Raw genomic sequence first — 19,699 nt, 5'->3', positions numbered from 1 at the left:
AGGTCCCTAATGTTTCCAACTCAACTACTTCCACAGGCAGTGCATTCCATGCCCCCACGACTCTCTGGGTAAAGAACCAACCTCTGATATCCCTCCTATATCTTCCACCTTTCACCTTAAATTTATGTCCCCTTGTAATGGTTTGTTCCACCCGGGGAAAAAGTCTCTGACTGTCTACTCTATCTATTCCCCTGATCATCTTATAAACCTCTATCAAGTCGCCCCTCATCCTTCTCCGTTCTAATGAGAAAAGGCCTAGCACCCTCAACCTTTCCTCGTAAGACCTACTCTCCATTCCAGGCAACATCCTGGTAAATCTTCTTTGCACCTTTTCCAAAGCTTCCACATCCTTCCTAAAATGAGGCGACCAGAACTGTACACAGTACTCCAAATGTGGCCTTACCAAAGTTTTGTACAGCTGCATCATCACCTCACAGCTCTTAAATTCAGTCCCTCTGTTAATGAACGCTAGCACATCATAGGCCTTCTTCACAGCTCTATCCACTTGAGTGGCAACTTTCAAAGATGTATGAACATAGACCCCAAGATCTCTCTGCTCCTCCACATTGCCAAGAACTCTACCGTTAACCCTGTATTCCGCATTCATATTTGTCCTTCCAAAATGGACAACCTCACACTTTTCAGGGTTAAACTCCATCTTCCACTTCTCAGCCCAGCTCTGCATCCTCAGCCTCTGACATGACCTCAGCCACGGTGATTAAGGCACTGCACAGCATCTTCACCCTGTTTGGTTACCCCGCTTATATCCACAGCGACCGGGGTACATCGTTCATCAGCGATGAACTGCGTCAGTATCTGCTCAGCAAAGGCATCGCCTCCAGCAGAACGACCAGTTATAACCCGCGGGGAAACGGGCAGGTGGAGAGGGAGAACGCGACCGTGTGGAAGGCTGTCCTTCTGGCCCTGCGGTCGAGAAATCTCCCAACCACCCGCTGGCAGGAGGTCCTACCCGATGCCCTACACTCCATTAGGTCACTCCTCTGCACGGCCACGAATGAGACCCCTCACAACCGATTGTTTCGCTTCCCCAGGAAGTCTACCTCCGGGGTCTCGCTTCCACCTTGGCTGATGGCTTGCCCCATACCTAATGTTAAGTGGTTCCCCTCAAACTGTTTATTCACTTGTCTCTTTGTACAAGAGAGAGATGTCAATTCTTCCTCGTGGGCTATGGCTAATAACCTTACCTACTCACATGGTGAATTACAGCACAAGAACTTTTAAGACATTGGGCTTGATTCTCCATTCCTGGGACATTGGCTTAATTCTCCGATTCTGCAGCTATGTCCGCAGGGTCCTTCTGGTCTTACGACCAAAAAGTCGGCGCCGCCCCTGCGCTGATCCTCCGCCTGGTGGGGGACCAGCACCGCGCCACGTAATGCCCCTGGCTTTACCTGCGGATGGCCAGGTCCGTGACCGCGCACGTGTACGGCACCGAACTGCAGCGGCCGCGTCGTGCTACATGGCGCCGACCGCACGCGGACCCTGCCTGCCAAACAATGCCACCCTCAGACCACCCCACACCAGTCCCCCCAGCCGCCACGCGAGGTCCCTGAAAGTTGTGAGGACACGCGCCCCACGCCATCGGGGACTCGGCCCATCGGGGGAGGGCCTCAGGTGACACCCTGAGGCCGTCCCGATGGCGTGCGGCGTACTTCTCGAGTATGCTGCTTTTGAGGGGGCGGGGTATTGAAAAAACAGCTCCTCCCCCGATTTCAGCGTAAAAACGCATTCTCCGGCCGATCGCCGAACACAATTTTTTGCATTGCCGATCGGAGAATCCAACCCTAAGTGTTGATGCCAACACCATTCAAGAATTCGTGGACTTTCATGATGTGATGAACGGTTACTGCCTTATCATCATGTAAGGTGATGTCCCCTTTAAGACCGGGCTTGGAACCCTGGGGACTCCGCCTCTGGCTCCGCCCATCTGGGAACCATACATAAAGGCCTGCCTCATGGTCTCTGCAACAGTCAGCTCTCGTCTCTAGCTCTGGCATAGTTATTAGTCTAATAAAGCCTTCTTTACAGTTTAATCTCTAAGCGTCATTATTGAGGGTACCTCACATGACACCTGGTCCGACTCTGCTACTGTTAAGGGGCTAGCACCGGCGGCACATGGAACACAATCGATTCTAATGAGAATGCCGGATTCGCCAGTTTCGCGATTCAAACTCAGGAGGCTGACAAGCTGCAGCTTCACTCCCACACATACCATCCCAGCCAACAAGATGGCAGCAAGGAGAGCGGCACCAAGCTTCGCGGATGCAGAGCTCGACACCCTCTTGGACACCGTGGAGGGTGACCCTGTACTGAGGTAGGAGGCTGCCAACCACCGTCGATTGCCATGCCTGGGCGCAGGTGGAAGAAATGGTCAGCGCCGTGGGCAAGGTAGTCCGGACCGTCCAGCAGTGCCACAAAAAACTGCTCAACCTCCTCAGCGGGGCCAGGTTGAATAGGCAGCATTGTGGCCCTGGCACTAACCCCGTCCCACACGCCCGTAACCCTATCCCCCCAACTCGGAAGGCAGTCGAACCCCTACCCTGCACAACATGCTGGCACCTATACTGGTGCCATGGGCGGGGTGCCCTGTTCACAGAGGCCACCAACTACCCACCCCCTAGGCTGCATGCATCAGTCCTGTTATTTTCTGTTCCCCCACTCCTCTGGGAGAACGCCGCACACAACCTTCGGGAGTGGGAGAAGACAGGAGGGAGACCGCCGGACCTGCGGCCCCTCACCATGGCAGAGCAGAGGGCCCTGGACGTGGTTAGCGGCCCGGAGGAAAGGGAGGTCGCTGAGTGGGACTCCGCATAGTTTGGTTCCCCATGCCATTGTGTCAACCACCCCCACATCACACTCACCCCTACACCACGCCTCCCCCACTAATCTAATCATGCGGCTTGTTTTGTGTCTTACAGGACCTGCTGCGGATGGGGCGGGTCCATCAGGTGTCCCCCACCCCCAGCCAGTGCCACAGCCGGAGACCCCCCACCCCTGTGAGCCGAGCAGCGGCATCGATGGGAGCAGCTTGGACACCAGCCCTCTGCCCGAGGTACAGGAAACCCTGGAGCTCACGTCGGAGGATGACAGGGATTTCCCATCACAGCTATCCCCTACACCCTCCACCATCCCAGAGACTCTCACCTCGGTTGGGCACTTTTTGGGTTTGTATCACATCAGCCAGAGACTGCACAATCTCTCTCTGGGACTGACCCAGCTCCCCCTATGCCTGCGCCACGTCGGCCAGCACCTGGGCAATGCCGCCGCCGTTCCCAGTCATGGCCTGTTGTGACTGGGCCACGCTCAGGAGCATCGCTGCGATTCCCAGGTGGCTCTAGCACATGGTCGTCTGTGAGTTGGCAACCCTGTCCTGGGCCTCGGCCAGCACCCGCACAGAATGCCCCAGGCCTGGGACATGCTGATTCATAGCTCAAACCATCGGCCCCAATGCCTCCACCGCGGACACCACTCGTGCAGTGTTGGCTGGTGTGGCACGCATTGTCGACACCTGCTCCTGCGCAGGCCTGGACTCCTCCAACTGTAACTGCAGGTGCTTGATCCTCGCCAACAACCCCTCATGTAGTCCCTGGCTCTGCAACTGCATCTACACTATAGATGGGACTGTCAGTTCCAGAAGCCTGAAACCCATTTGGACGAAGCTAGTCCCTGGGATCGGCCCACCTTCCCACCGTCCGTACCCTTGGGAGTTCTTACCTCCACCTGATGTATTGGATCAGCTGTGTGGTGCGCACCAGAGGGTGTCCCAGCAGCCTCTTTACTAAAGTGCCCAACCGAGATGAGTGTCTCTGGGAAGGTGAAGGGTATTGGAGACAGCTATGACGGGAAATCAGTGTCATCCCCGGACTCGAGCTCCGGGGTGTCCTGGGTTTCGGGTCGATGACTCCCCTCTGTATCGGTGTCCTCGTCGCTGGTTGGCTCACGGGGGGGGTGCTCAGGTTGTGCCCTGGGGACGGGAGACACCAAATGGACCCGCCCCATCACCAGAAGGTTCTGCAAGACACAAGACAAGTCACATGATTAGATCATGGGCCGGGGAAGTGGGGTGAGGGTGGGGGTGAGGGTTGTGTGGGAGTGAGGGTGGGGCTGAGGGTGGTTTGGAAGTGAGGGTGGGGTGAGGGTGATGATGTGGGGGGGGGTTGACACACATGTCACGAGGAACTGCAACTAAGCAGGGTCTCACTTCCTCGTCTGTGGCCGACCACCACCCTGGTGACTTTTCTTTCCTCAGGGCCTCAAATCACATCCAGGGCCCGCTGCTCTGCCACAGAGGAGCTGCAGGTCCGGCGGTCCCCGTCCAGCTTTCTCCCACTCTCAGCAGTTATAGGCGGCCTTCTCCTGGGTATGATAGACAATCCGACGCGTGCAGCCCAGGGGGTGGGTTGCTGGTGGCCTCAGTGGCTATGGCAGCTGGCATCTGGTGCAGGTTAGGGGTTCGGCCACCCTCCTGGTGAGGGGAGGGGGGGTGTCATGGGTTTGTGGAACTGGGTTTGGTACCGGGGGCACAGTGCTGCCCACTCACCCTGGCTGCCCTGAGGAGATCATGCAGTTTTATCCTGCACTGTAGGCCTGTCCAGATGGTGTTACTGGTGGCACTCACCATCTCTGCCACCTGTGGCCAGGCACGGTGACCGGCGCCGGCTGGGAGCCTCCTTCCTGGGCTGGGGTACAGGATGGCCCGCCTCTCCTCCATGTGTCCAGGAGGTCTCCAGCTCGGCATCTGTGAAATCTGGAGCCACGCGTCTTGCTGCCATCTTGTTGGCTGAGATGGTGTGTGTGGGGAGTGAAGTGTGTGTATGCAGCTGCAGCTTGTCAGCCTTCTGAGTGTCAATCACGAATCCGGTGAATCCGTTTCTCATTGGAATCGATTGTGATGCTCGTGGCGCTGGTGCTAGCCCCTTGGCAGTCTCTGAATTGGTCCAGGTGCGCCGCCAGTTTGCTGCCGTGGAAGTGCACGAATCCTGTCCCGGCACCAACACTTCATGGCAGGAACGGAGAATCCAGCCACTTGGCTTTTATTGTTTTCATATTTTTCATTTCAGAAATTGTACCTGTTACAATCTCCTGGGCTGTTCACCTGGATTGCAGTGGGTTAGGATTGCAAGACAGCAAATTGTTGTTAAGGGCCTCAATACATCTTGAGCTGGTGATAAGTCAGAATTTAGCTCAAATCAGTGCCGGAATTTCTGAAGTGATTTAATTGTCTGGCTGCAGCATCACTGGAATTGACCACACTCTCCGCTGTAGAGCAGTGAGTGAGATGATACCATAAGAGGGTGGAAACTGACTCCTGTACTCTCGTGGAATACAAACTCCCCAGTCTACCACTGGGGCTTGGTATGAGCAGAGGTTAAAAGTAGGCCCAGGTCAGGGCCTGGTGAGATAAGCCCTCCCAGCTAGGATTGCACTGGGACTGAGATGCTGCGTTATGCAGACTCGTGTAAATACTTCTATACTACGTTCACCGTCAGCCTTCTCTGTATCATTATGGACGCATTTGGCGCTTGCTTTTGCGGAGTACCAATTTGTGAGCCGGTGCCTGGGGGGATGGGATGAATGATGCGGCAGCCATAAGATTGCTCCTTGTTTTTTGTGGTATCTTGTAATGCAGGAGTCTCCTGCTGCCAGGTAGGATGCACAAGAAAGAGCAAAGGACAAGAATTAGAATGGCCGATAAATAGTGGACATTGGCAAGTGGTAGTCTTGACATTGTATATGTTCGTAATAGAATTTGTTGATGTGAAGCTTGCTGCTGGATGAATGGTTATAAGTAATTCTGCAAACATGCTGCTGAGATAAAGCAGCAGCCTCGTTCTTTCCCGATGTTTGCTCTACCTCAGCCATCTTGAGTGACAGCAATGATCTCTTTCTTCCATCTTATTCTTCTCCAGATTGTATCTGGTCCCGTTCTGTGGAGAGGGGTGGCGGTGGTTCGTGAGTGGCTGCCAGTGGAGATGTGTGGTCCTTGTGCAAATAATTCATGATAGAGTGAGTGTGTGTGGGTTGTGAATGTAAAAGGAAAAGGGTGTGCAACGTGAGGAGTGCTGGGACGAGTTAGTAGTTGGGCAATATGGTATGTAGAAGCAAAGAGTTTTAGTATCTGGTGTGAAGAGTGGACAGGAAGAGGCAATACGCTTTGAGTTAGAACGGGATGTTGCAGTGTGTCCTTGTGATTGAAAGTTGCAGGGGAGAGAATTATTGCGAGAGGTGTGGAGTGGGTTAAAGGACTATTCTAAACAGGGTGGCAGGTGGCGCAGTGGCTAGTACTGCTGCCTCATGGCGCCAGGGACCGGGGTTCAATCCCAGGTGTAGAGTTTGCACATTCCATAGGAAATTTGCACATTCTCCCCGTGTCTGCGTGGCTCTCACCCCACCAACCTAAAGATGTGCAGGATAGGTGAATTGGCCACATTAAATTGCCCCTGATTTGGAAAAAAAGAATTGGGCACTTAAATTTATTTTACAAAAAGGAGTATTGTAAGCTAAAGAGATCTACTCACCCTTGATGCTCCTGTGAGGTCATTAGTGGCATGGTAGCACAATGGTTACCACTGTTGCTTCACAGTGCCAGGGATCTTGCTTGGGCCACTGTCTGTGCGGAGTCTGCACATTCACCCCGTGTCTGCATGAGTTTCCTCCAAGTCCTCCTGTTTCATCCCATAAGTCCAGAAAGACATGCTTGTCAGGTGAATTGGACATTCTGAATTCTCCTTCAGTGTACCTGAACAAGCGCCGGAGTGTGGCGACTAGGGGATTTTCACAGCAACTTAATGTAAGCCTACTTGTGACACTAATTGAGGCATGATCAATTTGACCAAAGATGAAAGTTGAATCTAAACTGAGGCTTTATTGGTATCAGGGGCGAGATTCTCCGACCCCCCGCCGGGTCGGAGAATCGCCGGGGGCTGGCTTGAATCCCGCCCCCGCCGGTTGCCGAATTCTCCGGCACCGGGGATTCGGCGGGGGCGGGAATTGCGCTGCGCCGGTTGGCGGGCCCCCCCCCCCCGCGATTCTCCGGCCCGGATGGGCCGAAGTCCCGCTGCTAGGATGCCTGTCCCGCCAGCGTGGATTAAACCACCTACCTTACCGGCGGGACAAGGCGGCGCGGGCGGGCTCCGGGGTCCTGGGGGGGGGGGGCGCGGGGCGACCTGGCCCCGGGGGGTGCCCCCATGACGGCCTGGCCTGCGATCGGGGCCCACCAATCCGCGGGCGGGCCTGTGCCGTGGGGGCACTCTTTTCCTTCCACCTTCGCCACGGTCTCCACCATGGCGGAGGCGGAAGAGACTCCCTCCACAGCGCATGCGCGGGGATGCTGTGAGCGGCCGCTAACGCTCCCGCACATGCGCCACCCGGCAATGTCAATTCCGCGCCAGCTGGCGGGGCGGAAATCAGTCCGGCGTGGGCCTAGCCCCTCAAGGTTAGGGCTGGGCCCCCCAAGATGCGGAGGATTCCGCACCTTTGGGGCGGCGCGATGCCCAACTGATTTGCACCGTTTTTGGCACCGGTCGGCGACAATCGCGCCGATACCGGAGAATTTCGCCCCAGCTGTGTGGCCTCCCACAGCAGCTGGCGAAATGGCTGCGAGCTGGAGGACACGCATATTTGTACCCCGCTTCCTAGGCGGAGCCAGCAGGCAGGGCCACAGGCGAACCTGTAGTGCAGGTTCTACCATACATCCTCTAATATAAGTACAACAGTGGTTTACCACATTCACCCCCTGTTAAAATTGATCTGGCAGGGGTGGTGGATAACTATATTCAATCATGATTTTAATATTTACAGAGCAAAACAAATTTCTCTTGCCGTCCGATGGACCGGTCAGAGGTTCAGCCGGTCTGGGGCCTTTGAGAGCGACAAAGCGGTGACGGCGATGTTGGTGCTGACCTGGTCGAAGGTGACTCCGGGAGCATGCCCAAATCCTCATCATCGACGGGCATGGGCAGGGGGAGGACGGACGGTCCTGGGGGGGTGGTGTTGTGAGCGACAGGGGAGGGAGGGTGGCGCCGGGGGCGACAGTGGTGGTGTGGGGGTGGAACCTGCTGGTGCCAGGTCCCTGAGGGAGACAGTATCCTGGCGGCCGTCGGGGAACTCCACGTAGGCGTACTGGGGGTTTGCATGGAGCAAGTATACCCTCTCCACCAACGGGTCCGCCTTGTGGAGTCACACATGTTTATGGAGAAGCACGGTTCCCGGAGCTGTGAGCCAAGTCGGGAGCGACACCCCGGATGTGGACTTCCTGGGGAAGGCAAAAAGACGATCATGCGGTGTACTGTTAGTGGCAGTGCAGAGTAACAAGCGAATGGAATGCAGTGCATCAGGGAGGACCTCTTGGCAGCGGGAGGCCGGGAGATTTCTGGACCGTAGGGCCATCTGGTCGGCCCACCATACCGTCCCATTCTCCCTTTCTACCTGTCCGTTTCCCCGGGTGTTATAGCTTGTCGTTCTGCTGGAGGCAATACCCCTGCTGAGCAGGAACTGACGCAGCTCATCACTCATGAATGAGGATCCCCTGTCACTGTGGATGTAGGCAGGGAAAACGAACAGAGTGAAGATCGAATTGAGGGCTTTAATGATGGTGGCGGATGTCATGTCGGGGCAAGGGATGGCGAAGGGGAACCGGGAGTATTCGGCGATCACACTGAGGAAATATGTGTGACGATTGGTGGAGGGGAGGGGCCTTTCAAGTCCATGCTGAGGCACTCAAAGGGGCGGGAGGTCTTCACCAGGCGTGCGCGGTCCGGCCAATAGAAGTGCGGCTTGCACTCCGCACAGACCTGTGAGTCCCTGGTGATTGTCCTTAATTCCTCGACGGAGTAGGGCAAATTTTGTGCCTTAATGAAGTGGTACAACTGTGTGACCCCTGGGTGACAAAGGCTGTCGTGCAGGGTCCGGAGTCGGTCTACCTGTGCGCTGGCACATGTACCTCGGGATAGGGCGTGTCATGTGAGAGTACCTTTGAGACATGGATGTTCAAGCAATGTACCTTTAAGAAAACAGTGATGTCAGAGAGTGGGTGGAGCTGAGGTCAGGTCAGCCATTTTGCAGTTTTAGTTTTGCAGTTTGAAAAGAGCTTGGGAGTGTCTGTGTTTGCAGTGAGCTGGATCTCTGCCATGAAAGACTCTCTGGATCATTTGGGTGATTTAAACTTATAATTGTAAAGCCTTTAACCTGATGTGATTTTGTTTAAAGGTGTTAAGTCTCTTGGAAGTTTGAAGGAACATTTTAAGGAGTTATTTACTGTTGCAATAGTTTCTGAGTTATCTTTGAAGTGAGGGGTGTTAAGAGATCCAATGTTTATTTAAGATGTTAAGTTGAGTTTTGTGTTTAAAAACCCACGTGTCCATAATTGTAATCCCACACCTAGGGGACAAGCCGTGTGCTAGGAAAAGCAACAAATCCATTAAAGGGAGAGGTTGGTTGAACTCCATGATACATTTTGGGGTTCTGAAAACGCCTCGCCCATAACAATTGGGGGCTCGAAGGGGATAAAAGTCTATCTATTGGATTGGCTTTTGTGAACTTAAAGACAGTGAAGGATTGTTGCTTTTCCGGTGTGGTATTTTAGTTTAAGTGAACAATGGCTCTTTCAGAGACTCAGAAGTTTTTGGGGGTGGAGAATGTCACACGTAGTACTTTACGGACAGAAACGAAAAGCAGACTGTTAGATTTGGCAAGAACATTGCACTTAAGATTACCTGACAAATTAAAGCATTGAAAGTTGCCTGAGATAGAGTTTGACTCATTGGAAATGGCAAAAATTCAGTTGCAAATTAAACAAATGGAACATGAGAAAGAATTAAAGCGGCCGGCATATGAAAGAGAGAGAGAGGAAAAAGAAAGAGAAAGAGAGAGAGAGGAAAAAGAAAGAGAAAGAGAGAGAGAGGAAAAAGAAAGAGAAAGAGAGAGAGCGGAAAAAGAAAAGGAGAGAGAAGAAAGGAGAAAAGAAAGAATAGTCCTAGCAGAGCAAAAAGAAAAAGAAAGGGAGATACAGATCAGTGAAAAAGATAAAGAGAGGGAGTTTGAACTTCAGAAAATGGCCATGAAACATGACAATCAGTTAAAATTGGCAGACGTAAAGAGAAACGTACAGTTGGATGATAGTGATGAGGATAGTGAGAAAGAGCGTCATAGTCGAAGGCTTGGTGGGAATCTATTTAAATATGTCCAAGCATTGCCAAGGTTTGACGAGAAGAAAGTGGAAGCCTTTTTCATTTCATTTGAGAAGGTAGCTAAACAAATGAAATGGCCACAGGACATGTGGGTGTTACTGATTCAAACAAAGCTGGTAGGTAGAGCTAGTGAAGTATTTGCATCACTACCGGAGGAGGTATCTGGAACGTATGAGGAGGTGAAGAAACCCATCTTAAGTGCATATGAGCTAGTGCCTGAAGCTTACAGACAAAGGTTTAGAAATTTAAGGAAAGAATTTGGTCAAACATACATGGAGTTTGAAAGGCTCAAACAGAGTAATTTTGATAGGTGGATAAGGGTTTTGAAAATAGACCAAACGTATGAAGCTCTCAGAGAAATTATGCTTTTGGAGGAGTTTAAAAATTCAATTCCTGATGCAGTGAGAACTCATGTGGAAGAACAGAGGGTTAAAACTGCGAGATTAGCAGCAGAAATGGCAGATGATTATGAATTAGTTCAGAAATCAGATTGGTTTCCGACATCTCGGCCGGGATTCTCTGGAGGGGCGCGGGAATCGCACCACACCGCTCCGACGCCAGGCCGCCGATTCTCCGGTGACCGGAGAATCGATGGCAATCGCGCCCACGGGGTTGCCGCTGCTGCGGTCGGGGGCCGTTGAAAGTGCCCCTCCCCGGCAATTCTCGATGGGCCGACTGCCCGTCGAGTTCAGCCGAGTCCCGCCGGCGGGGGTTACGTATGGTCCTACCCGGCGGGACGTCGGAGTTCTGGCTGCGGGTGCCGTCCGGCTGGGAGTGGGGGGGTGTGGGGGGGGTGGGGGTGTGGGGGGTGGGGGGTGGGCAGGGGGATCCGTCTCCGGGAGGGGGCCTGCACGGTGGCTTGCTAATTCCGGTGGGGGGCCTATGTTCCTCCGCGCTGGGCTCCTGTAGGGGGACCCGCGCCAGCCGTGGCACGCCGGAGTTTGAGCGCCAGAGCAGCGGACAGCACTCGGGCGCAGTACTAGCCTCCTAGGAAGGGGTGAATGCCTGGGCCTGGAGGCCCATTGACGCGGAGTCGCTCGCGCCGGTTTTGACGCCGGTGTCAAAACATGAGAGATTTTGGAGAAACACGGCCCTCAGTTCCCACGCCGGCGCTTAGCCTCAAAAACGGTGAATCCAGCCCATAGGGCTTTTCACAGTAACTTCATTGCATGTTAATGTGAGCCTACTTGTGACAATAAGGATTATTATTTGTTAGAATCTCCCTTTGTTGAGCTGTTGCATCCTTCCCGCTCTATCCTTCCTTGCTCTGGACTGTCAGTGCTCTATCCTTCAGCATTATTCTATTCTCCCCTCTCTAGGCCTTTAACTTGCGTGCAGCCACTTGCAATACCCACATTTCTACATTTCTCTTTACACTGCCCTCTCTACCTCTACCTTCTACTCTTTCCTACTGAGGCTTGAAACAGGTTTTACTTTTCCCATCTCTTCTTTCCAGCTTCTACACCTTCTCTACCCTGTTTCTACATCTTGCCCCCATGGCTTTATTTTGGCTCAACTCCCTCTGTCACCCACCCCAAACCTACTCCACCCTCCTCTTCCCTCCTTTGCAATGGGAATACTCCCTGCAGTCCAGTTTTCTTCTGCGCTGTAATCCTGTTGGCCTTAGACTACACTCCCCCCCCTCCCCCCCATGCTATAGGTATTGACCCTCCAATCATGAGGAGTGGATCCTGTTGACCTCTTCAACTGGCTCCATATGAATCCTGGGCAGGGTTATTGATGTACTGGAATATCTTGTTGGCCATTTACACAAATATGGGTTCCATCATCGCTGTTGGCTAAGGGCAGGGATACAAGAAACATGGCATTGGTAGTCATGGGGAGGCCAGTCAACATGACCACTTCTCTTTGTGGCAGACAGTGCTGGCACCAACTGCATTCAGAAAGAAAAAGCTCAATCTGCAGCCCACAAGGACCTCTTCTGGTCGCCAAAAACATGTTTCTTAAAAATATTCACCTGAACATAGAGCCAGCAGGAGCAGAAGTGGCTCCACCGATAAAGCAGTCGGCCAATGGCGGCACCCATTCTTGCTCCCCCCTTCCAAACCAGAACTGCGTACTTCCAGTTGCCAACCTCCCTGATTGCATCACTATCCTCACCTTCCAGTCACCTCTGGTCTGGGCGCCTTCTGGTTCCCACTTAAGTGAGGTCTGCTGGTAGCATTCAAATAGCTGCTCTTCAAGGCCAGTGAGCTGTCTTGAGAGACTATTGAGGGTTTTGAAGCCCCATATCGGGTGTGCCACGTGCCTACATATTCAGGTGCAGGGATCTTTCCCTACATGCCTGTTTTCTGATGTGAACCAGTTTGAACTCACAAGTGTTTTCAATCTTATGCGCATTTACATGATTCTGGACTAAAATCTTTTCAATTATTTACTAGCAGTTCTATGCATGGAAATTTTAATAAGGACACAGGGAGTCCACATCGAGTAAAGAAAGAACAAAGTTTTATTTGCATAAATAATATGTACACTGCCCGGTAGATCCCTACTGAGCTCCTATTCTGGTTAGTGCCTTACTGGCTGATCTTTCATACATTGGCTAATTGCCACCCCAGTGGGGGAGCTCGTACTCTACAAGGAGCACAAGGAAGATCAGCATTCCCACCCCTTTGTATCCTGTGCGGGATCTTACAGAAATTACTTTTTTTTGCTTATTTACAGTGTTCAATGCCCTATTCCGTTGCTTCTCAAATGTCACGTGTTAAGCCTGGGATAATTGCAAAGTCAGCGGAAGATTATGTGAGGAGCTCATTGGATTGTGTTCTACTTGGAGACCGATGCCATGGCTCTCTGGCCCATGAGATATTGGTAATTACTTGCAGTGAAAATGCTTCTTGGTGATGGTGATGGAATGTGAACTGTATTCATTAAAAGTGTGTAACAGTAAATTACACTTAATTTATCAGAGCATCTTTTTAATCAGGTTTTCTATATTTTAGGCCTATGTTTATGGCAAAATCCCACACTGGATTACTTACACTGATGCATTCCTGGATAAAATGGCGGACCATGTGCAGAATTGTGCCCGAAGTTAGAGCAACAAGTCACACTGAGAGGAGCATTATCTTCATCTATTTCATTGTGTTTAATAGTCCACATTTCTGTTACTACTGTATTCAGATTATAACTTTGCTAAACAATATTTAATGTATTTTCATACAATATATGTTCTGCATTCTGTACTTTTTCCTCCTAGTACCAATCTATCTTGTTTGCGCATTTTGTTTTCAGACAGTGCTGACCTTTATTCTGCTATTAACACCAACAACTCTGGACCAATGCTTTATTCCTTTACTACTACCATTGCCATTATCTTTTAAATTTTTTTATTTATAATTCTTTCCAATTAAGAGGCAATTTCGCATGGCCAACCCACCTAACCTGCATATCTTTAACTCTGTGGGGGTGAGCCATGCAGACCTGGGGAGAATGTGCAAACTCCACACAGGCAATGACCCGGGACCAGGATTAAACCTGGTTCCTCGGCGCCATGAGGCAGCAGTGCTAACCACTGCACACCTTGCCGCCCTTATTCCCACTATTTTTCATGACATCTTTGTAATATAATCTCCCCCACCCTCAAAACTATCCCTGACCTATTTTGCTCCCCTGATAACATCATCCCTTTTACAACAGCATAGAACCCAGCACGGTAGCACAGTGGTTAGCACAGTTGATTCACAGCTCCAGGGTCCCAGGTTCAATTCCCGGCTTGGGTCACTGTCTGTGCGGAGTCTGGATGTTCTCCCTGTGGCTGCGTGGGTTTCCTCCGGGTGCTCCGATTTCCTCCCACAGACCAAAAATGTGCGGGTTAGGTGGATTGGCCATGCTAAATTGCCCTGAGTGTCCAAAAAGGTTAAGTGGGGTTATTGGGTTACGGGGTTAGGGTGGAGGCGTGGGCTTGAGTAGGGTTCTCTTTCCAAGGGCCGGTGCAGACTCGTGGGCTGAATGGCCTCCTTCTGCATTGTAAATTCTATGATTCTATGATACATTTCTGCCTCTCTTCAGTTCCAAAGAAGAGTCACATTGGACATGAAACGTTAACTCTGTTTTTCTCTTCACAGTCTTTCCGTCACGTTCTGTTTTTATTTCTGATCTGCAGCATCCGCGGTATTTTGCTTTTATTTCGATGTCTATTTGTCTGATTAAAAAAGATTAGCAAGCTTACTGTAAATTTCTTCAAGCTTCCAAAGACATAATTAGACCATTGAAGCATAGACCTGATAATTACCCCAAGCGGCATGCATGGACACTAGCGGATGAGTGGGGTAATGCAATAGCAAGTGGAAAACACTTCAAGATACTTCAGCACGCCTCTCTGTGCCAATGTAATGCAGCCACCTTATTAGATTAGAACTTTGGGTATCAGCACGCATGTGCAGCAGCAGGCATGGTGCACAGTGTGATTTCAACTTAAGCCACAAATCCAGAGATGGAAATTGAAGAGTAAGGGGAACTCTGATGAGTTGGAGAGCAAGGATCTGCAGAAACTGATCTTATTCAACAGGCACAATGTACTTGCTACCTGTGAGGATAAGCATAAAGACAACCGGCAGGACAGTCAGATTCTGGATCATTGCTCTTTGGAGCAGGAAGCTGTCCAAGGACAGGGGTTGTGGGGGAATAGGCAAAGGGGCTGGTTTAGCACAGGGCTAAATCACTGGCTTTTAAAGCAGGCAGGCCAGCTGCATGGTTCGATTCCCGTACCAGCCTCCCTGAACAGGTGCCGGAATATTGTGACTAGGGGCATTTCACAGTAACTTCATTTGAAGCCTTCATGGTGGCAATAAGTGATTTTCATTTCATTGTGGGAGAGGAAACATAATGTGGGACTGGTAGGGAATTCAATAATTGGGGTACAGATTGTATCCTTTGTGAAAAGGATTGAGAGTTACACATGGTATGTTGCGTACCTGGTACCAGGGTGAGGGAGATCTTGGACCAGCTTGAAAGCATATAAAGATGGGGAGAATTCCGTTGTTGCCCTCTCTGTTAGGACCAAAAACATAGAAAAGAGGGGGCCGAAGGTGTTGTTTGAAGATTACCAGGACCAAAGAACTAAATGAAAGAACCAGACCTCAAGAGTTATAATCTATGTGTTATTACCCAAGCCATGTGCAAATTGATGTTGGGTTAAGCAGATCAGGATTATGAATTTGTGACTGAAGAAATGTTGTGGGAGGGATTCTATTTCACAGGATAGAGGCATCACTAGTGGAACAGAAAGGTGCTCTACTGTTGGGATGGGCCCCATGTTGATGCCTCATTTTCACTCTCCTCACACCTTCCATTCTAACCCTCCTCACATTTGACCCATTCTAACCCTCCTCACATTTGACCCATTCTACCCCTCACATTCATCTCATTCTAAACCTCCTCACAGTCGGCTGCTCCTCACGTTCAACATATTCGCATTCATCTCATTCGAACCCTCACATTCGACCCATTCTACCCCTCCTCACATCATCTCATTCCACCCCTCCTCACATTTGACCCATTCTACCCCATCTCACCTGAGCTTCCCTCCATTACAATGTCAGGAATGGAGATGTTTGCTGAAGGTTGCACAATATTTGTAACTCCTCAGATAATGAAACAATCCCTGCCTGTAAGCAACAAGGCTTAGATAACATTCAGGCTTCAGCTGATAAGTGGCAAGTATCATGCATAAGTCACATAAGTGCCAGGCAATGACCAATGGGCAGCACGGTAGCACAGAGGTTAGCACTGTTGCTTCACAGCGCAAGTGTCCCAGGTTCGATTCCCGGCTTGGGCCACTGTCTATGCGGAGTCTGCACGTTCTCCCCATGTTTGCGTGGGTTTCCTCCGGGTGCTCCGGTTTCTTCCCACATGTCCCAAAAGACGTGCTTGTTAGGTGAATTGGACGTTCTGAATTCTCCCTCTGTGTACCGAACAGGTGCCGGAATGTGGAGCCTCGGGGATTTTCACAGTAACTTCATTGCAGTGTTAATGTAAGCCTACTTGTGACAATAAAGATTTTTTTTCCCCAGAAAATATTTTATTGAGGCATTTATAATTTTAACATTTTAGCAACAGAGAGATCCAACACACACAAAAACCCCACATAACATACCCAACTCCGCCCAGCCCTAAACCCTAACTACCCATACATTAGATTCACTGCCTTTATTTGTCACTTCCATGCCTCCCCTTTTACCATCCACCTCCCCGATCCCCCCCCTTTCACCCCCACTGATGGTCAATTCTCCTTGAAGATAAATGAGAAGTCTTACAACACCAGATTAAAGTCCAACAGGTTTGTTTCGAATCACTAGCTTTCGGAGCACAGCTCCTTCATCAGGTGAATGAATAGGTAGGTTCCAGAAGCGTATATATAGACAAATCCAAAGATGCAAGACGAAACTTTGAATGCGAGTCTTTGCAGGTAATTAAGTCTTTACAGGTCCAGATGGAGCAACTGGAGAGAGGGATAATCATGGGTTAAAGAGGTATGAATTATCTCAAGCCAGGATAGTTGGTAGGATTTCACAAGCCCAGGCCAGATGGCGGGGCATGAATGTCATGCAACATGAATCCAAGGTCCCGGTTGAGGCCATATTCATGTGTGCGGAACATGCACCTTTGACTTTGTCTATATATATGTTTCTGGAACCCACCTGATAGAAATTGACTTTTCTAATTAGCTATAACCATGAGAGTAAGGGAAGATGATAGAGATTTAATTGAGAACTCATCAAGAATAATTAACTATAATCATATTAAGCTTTACTTCAGTGCAACAATAGCTGGGAATCCACTGAGGGTTAATCCAAATAATACTCTTTAATTTTTAGGTTTCAGGTTTTCAAGTTGCTTGAGACTGCAAGGCCAGTGACGTCAACTAGCTAAAAGGCTCCATTGTGCGGTAAAAACTGGGCGGCTGTCCAGTACGAGTAGTCCCGTTTCTATAGTAACAGCCAGTCCAGGACTGATAATTTCTTAACAAAAACTGTGTTTTTCTAATTCAATTGGCAAGCGATGGAATGGGAAATCGGCACCAATATATTTAAATACATATATCTCTTAAATTGATAGACAGACAGTTTGGCCGAATTGAGTGAATTATAAATTAGTTAAAGCCAATCAGAAGTAAAAAGAAGGCCAGACTTTAAGATAGTACGAACCTTAAGAATCACTTACCGGGATGGAAAAACTCATTCCCGAATCACCCTATCTATATTTCTGAAACCTATTTCTTTGCTGCTTGCTAATCGCCATCTTTCTTTTGTTTAAATACTTAGTTATGTTATCCTGTGTATTATGATTTGAAGAATTACCACAATCTGTAATTGAATGAAAACTCAACTACTGTATTCGCTAAAGACAATTAATCTGACTAGCTTGCTAAAGGGCTAGTCGGAACTTCCTAAATGTTGTATTGAAAACAAGCTTACCAGTGGCACAACTGACAAATAAAGTACAAGCGGATTTGCCAAAAAGCACAGACTTGACCTCTGTTATTTGGGAACTGAGAAGGGATAATGGATATCCAGGGTTCCGAATAGACACAGAGATCCATCACCACCTCTTCATTCACCTGAGGAAGGAGCTGTGCTCTGAAAGCTAGTGATTTGAAACAATCCTGTTGGACTTTACCTGGTGTTGTAAGACTTCTTACTGTGCTCACCCCAGTTCAACGGCGGCATCTCCACATCATGGCTCCTTGAAGATGTCGCTGAACGGCTGCCACCTTCGAGCGAACCCCTGTAGTGAACCCCTTCAGGCAAACTTAATAATCTCCAGCCTAAGAAACTCTGCCATGTCACTGACCCAAACCCCTGACTTTGGAGGCTCCGAGTCCCTCCATCCCAGCAAAATCCATCTCCGGGCCACCAGGGAGGCAAAGGCCAAAACGTCAGCCCCCCCCCCCCCCCCCCCCCCCCGCCCCCCCTGGGCTCCTGGATCTTCCGATACTCCAAATATTGCCATCTCTGGACTTGGAGTCAACCTCCTTTCCAGGACCTGAGGCAGCACGGAAGCATTGTGGATAGCACAATTGCTTCACAGCTCCAGGGTTCCATGTTCGATTCCGGCTTGGGTCACTGTCTGTGCGGAGTCTGCACATTCTCCCTGTGTGTGCGTGGGTTTCCTCCGGGTGCTCCGGTTTCCTCCCACAGTCCAAAGATGTGCAGGTTAGGTGGATTGGCCATGGTAAATTGCCCTTAGTGTCCAAAATTGCCCTTAGTGTTGGGTGGGGTTATTGGGTTATGGGGATAGGGTGGAGGTGTGGACCTTGGGCAGGGTGCTCTTTCCAAGAGCTGGTGCAGACTCGATGGGCCGAATGGCCTCCTTCTGCACTGTAAATTCTAAGATAATCTATGACCTCTGACATGACATCTGCGAATCCCTGCCAAAATCCCCTCAGCCTTGGACACGCCGAAAACATATGTTTTCCCCCACACCGCCCAGACCGGTCTTCCACCTCCTCAAAAAACCTACTCATCCGGGCCACAGTTATATGAGCCCTGTGGACCACCTTGAACTGGATCAGGGTAAGCCTGGCACACAATGAGGATGCATTGACTCTCCTCAGGGCCTTCTCCCATAACCCGAATTCCAACTCTCCTCCCAGCTCTTCCTCCCACTTCCTCTTCACCTCCCCAATTGGAACCCCTTCCCACTCCATCAGTTCCTTATATATTTCTGAGACCCTCCCCTCCCAAACCCATGCTTTTGACATCACCTTATCCTGTAGCCCCCTTAGTGGGAGGCGAGGGAAGCTCGGGACCTGCCTCCGAACAAATTCCCGTACCTGCAGGTACCGGAACCCGTTCTCCCGACAACTCAAACTCCTCCTCTAGCTCCTCCAAGCTCGGGAAACCCTCCTCAATGAAGAGATCCCCAAATCTCTTAATCCCTGCCCGCTGCCACCTCCTGAAGCCCCTGTCCAGCACCCCCGGAGCAAACCGATGCCCCCTCCAGTCCCATATGCTGCCTCCGTTGCCCCCACACTCAGGGCTGCCACTACCACTGGGCTTGTGGAGTACCGAGCCGGCGAGAACGGCAGAGGTGCCATTAACGAAGCCTTCAGACTCGTGCCCTTGCAAGATGCTGCCTCCACTCGCTCCCACACTGACCCCTCCCCCACTACCCATTTCCTAACCATCGATGTATTAGCTGCCCAGTAGTAATTAATAAAGTTTAGAAGGGCCAAGCCCCCCTCCCCGCGCCCCCGCTCAAGAATAACCTTCTTCACCCTCGAGGTTTTCCCGGCCCATATAAAACCCGAGATTGCAGCGTTCATCTTCCTAAAAAATGCCTTGGGGATGAAGATTGGAAGACACTGAAAGATGAACAGCAATCTCTGGAGGACTCATTTACACAGTCTAACCCCCCCCCCCCCCCCCCCCCCGCCCCCCGCCAATGTCAGCGGGCGCACGTCCCACCGACAAAGAAGTCCCCTTTTATTTGCTCAATCAACCTGCCCAAATTTAGTTTATGAAGCT

The 19,699-nt window shown here is 50.7% G+C and overlaps 1 protein-coding gene across 3 annotated transcripts in view; it reads left to right on the top strand.

Annotated features, from left to right (window-relative positions):
• hsd17b3 (hydroxysteroid (17-beta) dehydrogenase 3) overlaps window positions 1-17,692 on the top strand; it is a 140,940-nt gene extending 123,248 nt beyond the window's left edge. For all 3 annotated transcript variants that reach the window (XM_072516742.1, XM_072516743.1, XM_072516741.1), the window contains 2 exons: window positions 12,894-13,040; window positions 13,172-17,692. In XM_072516742.1, coding sequence (XP_072372843.1) covers window positions 12,894-13,040; window positions 13,172-13,267 — 243 coding nt within the window. In that variant the 3' untranslated portion in view covers window positions 13,268-17,692. The remainder of the gene's footprint in view (window positions 1-12,893; window positions 13,041-13,171) is intronic.
• Window positions 17,693-19,699: the final 2,007 nt, after the last annotated feature.

This window comes from Scyliorhinus torazame, chromosome 9 (genome assembly GCF_047496885.1).
Source record: "Scyliorhinus torazame isolate Kashiwa2021f chromosome 9, sScyTor2.1, whole genome shotgun sequence".
Taxonomy (NCBI): Eukaryota; Metazoa; Chordata; class Chondrichthyes; order Carcharhiniformes; family Scyliorhinidae; genus Scyliorhinus; species Scyliorhinus torazame.
The sequence above is the reverse complement of the archived record's forward strand: the minus strand, read 5'-3'. Positions and strand labels throughout refer to the sequence as shown.